Below are 5840 nucleotides of genomic sequence, written 5' to 3'. Positions count from 1 at the left end.
GTGTCTTGATTGTACAATTTTGTATGTCTCACAATAAAGCCACTGGGATTGACACCTGTCTTTCACCTACCTCTGAGATTGCGGGGTGGTTGTGGAGAAAAGCTGTTAAGCCCCATTTCTTTGGGAGGGGAGGGGGGGGTGTATACTGAAACCAATTAGTGACATACAAGGTGAATATCCTGTACAGAATTCAGACGTAGATGAGGCATCGCTCAAGAATGAACTCAATAGCTTGAACCACGAACTTGGCCAATCAGCGGACGCGGAAGCGTGGCTGGAGGGCAGGCCACGCCCTCCAGCCACGCCCTCCGCTGGTTCCCATAAGAAGGAGGGGAGCGCGCGCGGTGGCAACGCGTGAACAGAACAGAAGGGCACACCTGTAGGGGAGCCGCAAGGTAAGCCGGGAGTTTGGAAAGAACTAATTTGGGACAAGGCGAGGATTTTTTTTTTTTCATCAGCTGGCGGCTGCAGCTAAAGGTTTGTCATTGGTGCTTTATTTTTCTTAACTGAATCCGAGTGAAGTGATAAAACAACCCCTCTGGAAGTCACCCGATTAAAACCTGACAACGCCGGCGCGTCGTTTCAACAGCGTGCCCCTGATGACGGAAACGTTTCCTTTCACGGTGGGTTGCATGCTAGCTGTCGGACCCGTTTTTCAATTATCACGTCACCTGGTCCTCATCAGCGAAGCCACTTGAGATTTAAAGCGATACTGGTATGGAAAAGTATCTGGCATTGGCTAAGAATACATGTGTATATAAAATCATGTTTGCTTGTATTGGGAACAAACTAAACATAAGTTTCTAGGCACGAGCCTTAACTTTAAATGGCTTCTTCAGACGATATAATTAACTCTTAACGTGGTGGTTTTGCTTTTTTTTTTTAGTTATGGGTGGAACATATGTATTTATTGTGTGTTCAGGATATGTATGTCATGTATACTTTAGTTATTTGATCATTATCACTTAAACGGGGATCGTTATCTTTTGTAAAATGTGGGAGTTGACATGTTAACAAAACGAGGCTGTGCTGCCATGGTGGTATCAGTCTTTACATCAGGAGCTCTGTCTATAACCTTAATTGTCATGTCAATGCTCGCCTTTTAGTCTGGAAACTCCAGAAAGCCATTCCTTTTTGCTTTTTTTTTTTTTTTTTTTTTTTACAGTTCATCTATTGACTTAACCTCCATTCCCGTTGCATTCAGGTAGACACACCTTGAAAACCTGTCACGTCGGCTTGTGGCCTGTGTGTGTGTGTGCACTGGTTGGCAGACATAGGGGTGCTGTGTTTTTCTTATCTACACAGACTCTCTCAAACTCTTTTTACTATTGGGTCAAAATTAAAGGCTTTAGAGTTGATGACAGAACCACCCAGATAATTTCATCCCATTTACCTTCAGTTTTGAATTTGGTAACCTTACCATTTTCTTGGCACATTGTATAAAGTGCACAACTAACAAATGTCTGATTGCTAACTGCTTCAAAGCATTTCCCATAGAATAAGCATAATGTCCTCATGAGGGGATTTGAGGCAGCATAGTTCTGTGATAACACAGGGGTCCTTGAATCCAACGGACTATACTGCCTATTCTATATAACCATGCATACATGTTTCTGGGATTAATGCTCGTCACACTGTTGTTCATTCTCTGAAAACTGTCACTGACTGCTACTCATTGTACTCTCTGTACACTCTTGGCTTTGTCCGCCTCAGATGCTCGAGTGGGGCAGCAAAGAATGGCCGAGTGGCCTCTTACAGCTGGCACAACAAATGGTGTTTTTATTCTTCTGGCACTATACAGTTGTTGAATACCGTTCGGATGGTAGGATTCCTTTGTGAAATGGAAAAACCGGTTTAGCGTGGCGGAAGCCGTGGGCTGTGAGTGCCAGTGTACTTCTGGAACAGAAAATCTTCCTCCTTATAGTTCTAATAAAGTGAACATTGATTGTTCAGTTTTTTTTCTCGAATAAAACACTTGAATGGTGTGTTTTCCATTCTGTGTATTTAGGCGCTTTTGACTGTGTCCAACCATTTATTAAGCATACAACTTCTTATGCAGATCTTAAACACAAATAGTCCTGATGTGTATGCCAGTGACCTTGAGTATAGTCCAAACTGACTTTCTAACATTTGTCATTGCTCTTCTTCCTTTTTGCATCTTATTTTTTTAGGTCAATTTGCAAGCGTCTTGTCTGAAAATGGAATTTGATAATATAAGGTCCTCAGCCGCACTCATTTATGACGAGTTCATCCAAAATGCAGGTAAATCCTTTTTTAAGATGCCTTCATGGTACGTTTTTGTTAACTTAAAAATCCCCCGTGCTTGAACCTTGTTGACCTTGTGTTGCAGACCGACGGACGGCGAGCTGGTTCATGATGTCGTCGCCCCTCCCCCAAGCCGCCGTCATCGTGGCGTACATTTACTTCGTCCAGTCGCTGGGGCCTCGGCTCATGGAGAACCGCAAGGCCTTCGACCTCAAAGGAGTCCTCATCGTCTACAACTTCAGCGTGGTGGCTCTCTCACTCTACATGTGCTACGAGGTGAGTCCTGAGGCGTGTGCTGTTTACCTCCTCCTAGTCGACTCAGTCGGTACTTGCCATGAGTTTATATGTCAGCAATCTCATGCCAGCAGTGTTGTGCAACACTCTAGTTCGTGGCCATTTGTCTAGGTCTAACCAGATCGGCAGGCATATTTTGTTTTCATACTGCATAATTTCAACATGACTTAACTTCTATCAAGACTTGAGTAAATGTACTGAGTTTCCAGTCACAAACTTATTTTATTTTTTGTATTTTTTTCATTAAAAGAAGCATTTGTACATTAAACTAATTTTTCATAGCCAGTTACTCATTAACCTCACTGTTTGCTTCAGTTTGTGATGTCAGGATGGGGAACCGGATACTCTTTCCGCTGTGACCCGGTCGACTTTGACTCACAGCAGGGTGTGAGGGTAAGCCACTGCTTTACATGTTAGGATAGAACTGCAGCATCTGATTTTTGAATTGGCCACAGAACTGGTGGATTTTGTTTTGTGCTGAAACAGTCTTCACCTTCTCCCCTAGATGGCGGCAACATGCTGGCTTTACTACTTCTCAAAGTTCATTGAGATGTTGGATACGGTAAGTGAGGAAATCACTGTCTATTGAACAAGTTTCCTTTTTCAAGTTTATTACGTTTTACAGGACTCTTTGTCTGTAATTATTTACATTGATCATTTCCTTTTCAGGTCTTCTTTGTGCTGAGGAAAAAGAATAGCCAGGTGACATTTCTTCATGTCTACCATCACTCCATCATGCCCTTCACCTGGTGGTTTGGCGTTCGTTTTTCTGCAGGTAGGATTTTATTTTTTTATTTTTTATTCAAAATGTAGTTTATTAACTTGCGTTCATGCCGTTTGACATTTTGTGACATTCTCCCTGATTCCCTCCTGATTTTCAGGCGGCATGGGGACATTTCACGCCCTGCTCAACTGCATCGTCCATGTCATCATGTACACGTACTACGGCCTCACTGCTTTGGGCCCCAAATATCAGAAGTACCTTTGGTGGAAGAAGCACCTGACTACTATTCAGCTGGTATGTTATTTAAATTTGCTTTAATGACGTTTGTCTATTTATTTTCCTCTACCTTGTGATCTCAAAGTGTTAATGTGTGGACTCTTGATGGCGTAACACAAGTCTTTCTCTGTGGCTCACCAGATCCAGTTCATTGTTGTGACCAGCCACATCTCCCAGTATTTCTTCCTGAAGGACTGCACCTACCAGTTTCCCATCTTTGTCTACATCATCGGAGCATACGGCCTGATTTTCTTGTTCCTCTTCCTCAACTTCTGGTACCACGCCTACACCAAGGGCAAGAGGCTGCCGAGAGTACTGCAGAATCAGAAATGGGAACATCACAGCAACGGACTTATGAATGGCAACGCCAGTCACGACAAAGAAGAGTGACGCAAGTCTCTGCTTGTCGGCGGGGGGGGGGGAGTTGACCTCATTCATGTAAGCAAAATGCGTCTGAGATTCAACTCTAATTAGTTTGTGTTGTATTTTCTGACTGGTTTTCTACTTGCAACTGCAAAAGACAATCTTTGCATTTTCACCAAAGCTATATTTAAGAGGTTTATCGACTCGAGCTGAAGGGTTTTATCTTGTTTATTTTGTTTACAATGAAGGTAAATTCAAAGTTCTGCTATGGAAGTACCCACATATCCCTCCTTTCTACTACAGTATGGTTTTAAAATATTTCAAAAAAAGTCAACTCCACTGATTTATAGGGCTTCACCTAGACTGTGGGACCCTCGGCTTTACAGTCAAACTGGGCTTCCTCAAAAAAGGTTCTAATGCTGAGATCATAATTAACTTCTGTGACTTGGTCTTATTTCGAAGAACTTTTTTAGGAAACCCAGTTAAGGGTTTTTAAAGTTGTGCACTGAAGAGTTTATTTCACATGACCCAAAAAAAAATTACATTGACAATTCAGTTTTTTTTAATGGTGTCCAGACTACAAATCTCCTGTTCAGCTTGTCGTCAAATGGTTACATGCATACATGCATGCAGAACATGGTTCTATTTTTTTTTTTTTCTTTCTTAAATTCTATGACGTATGCATGCCCACTTCTCTATGGTTGAGTCACAACTGCTGCTGATGGTACGGACACGGTGAATAGGGCTATTTTTTTAAACGGCAGAATCAACTTATTCTCCTATGACGCGACGATGTGACAGAGATGCCAGAGGAAGGCTGACGGACCATTTGGGTTCTTGGGATTACCCAGAGCTTGAGCTAGTTTTACTACGTCCTTATTGCAAAAATAACACTGTATTATAGGAACGCAATGCGCATAATTGCATGGATTCACTATTAAGTCACCCAGAGAAAACATGAGCAGCCTTACTTTGTCTGCTTTTTTTATTTTCAAAAAAGTATTTTGCGTCATGAGTTAAACTTCTGTGGCTAACGAGGTCTTGAGGTGGCCGGAGTTGACTAGTGCCTTTGCAGGTCTGTGGAGTAGTTTTATCAGTTATGATGACCTTAAACTGGTAAGTGAATGTAACACTCTGCTCTTTTTTTTATTTTTCGTGACTCTAGCAAACAGGATCGAGCTTGACGTGGAAATAGTTCCACCTTATTGTTTTTAATCCTGTGCAAATCCACGTTCTAAGATTTAAAAGTTATACATTGCATACAAGTGGGGGAGTGGGACTCTTTTTGTCAGATCCCTTGTTATACCAATAGTTGTTGCTATTGTAAGAAATGATGTGAAGTGAGATGTTTATATTGTATTTTATATGTATTTATATGAAAATAAATGACCTGTGTACTTGTAATGTATCTTCTTGCCGGAGTGTTTTTTTAATTTATTTTATTTTTTAAAAATTATTTAGAAAGTAGGCGCAACTCACTTGGACAATGTAATTGCAAATTTAAGATTAGTCAGCAGAATATTGTAGAAAGTTTACACCGGATATTTTCAAAATTGTGCAACACAAGTCAATGCTGGCTTTTATGAAATTCATATTTTGAAGTAATGCTTTGACCTGACTGTAATGAGCTTTGTTCACCAGTAGGAGCCGCTATGCTCCCTTAAGTGAATTAAATTAGTCGGGTGGCTTGCCACAACTATCGATGCAATTTATGTCTTATTCATTAAAATGATTTGAGTATCTACAGAATAATTAACTGAATTGTAGTTTGATTCAAATCCTATCGACTGAAAGATATTCAATTTTGAGCAGACTTTCATCATACCAAATGTATTTTCTCACCCAGGGGAGGAGTATACACCTACATTACATTTTTACCCAAAGTTACACCATGCAAACTAATTGAATAAAAATCCTG

At 41.0% G+C, this 5840-nt stretch overlaps 1 protein-coding gene across 3 annotated transcripts; it reads left to right on the top strand.

The window, feature by feature from the left end:
• Positions 1-359: 359 nt before the first annotated feature.
• elovl7a (ELOVL fatty acid elongase 7a) lies at positions 360-5311 on the top strand. Of its 3 annotated transcripts, none has more exons than XM_068566469.1 (8): positions 360-395; positions 2172-2262; positions 2351-2541; positions 2875-2952; positions 3065-3121; positions 3229-3334; positions 3441-3577; positions 3701-5311. In XM_068566469.1, exons 2-8 carry the CDS (start codon positions 2199-2201, stop codon positions 3947-3949), a joined length of 882 nt encoding a protein of 293 aa, XP_068422570.1. In that variant the 5' UTR covers positions 360-395; positions 2172-2198; the 3' UTR covers positions 3950-5311. The 3 variants fall into 3 exon arrangements, with proteins under 3 accessions (XP_068422570.1, XP_068422571.1, XP_068422569.1); XM_068566470.1 differs by having other exon boundaries at positions 366-477; XM_068566468.1 differs by having other exon boundaries at positions 366-623.
• The last annotated feature ends 529 nt before the right edge of the window (positions 5312-5840 follow it).

Source organism: Clinocottus analis, unplaced genomic scaffold (genome assembly GCF_023055335.1).
Source record: "Clinocottus analis isolate CAN_PGR_092001 unplaced genomic scaffold, fCliAna1.0.p SCAF_7, whole genome shotgun sequence".
NCBI lineage: Eukaryota > Metazoa > Chordata > Actinopteri > Perciformes > Cottidae > Clinocottus > Clinocottus analis.
This window is presented reverse-complemented; position numbering and strand designations above follow the sequence as displayed.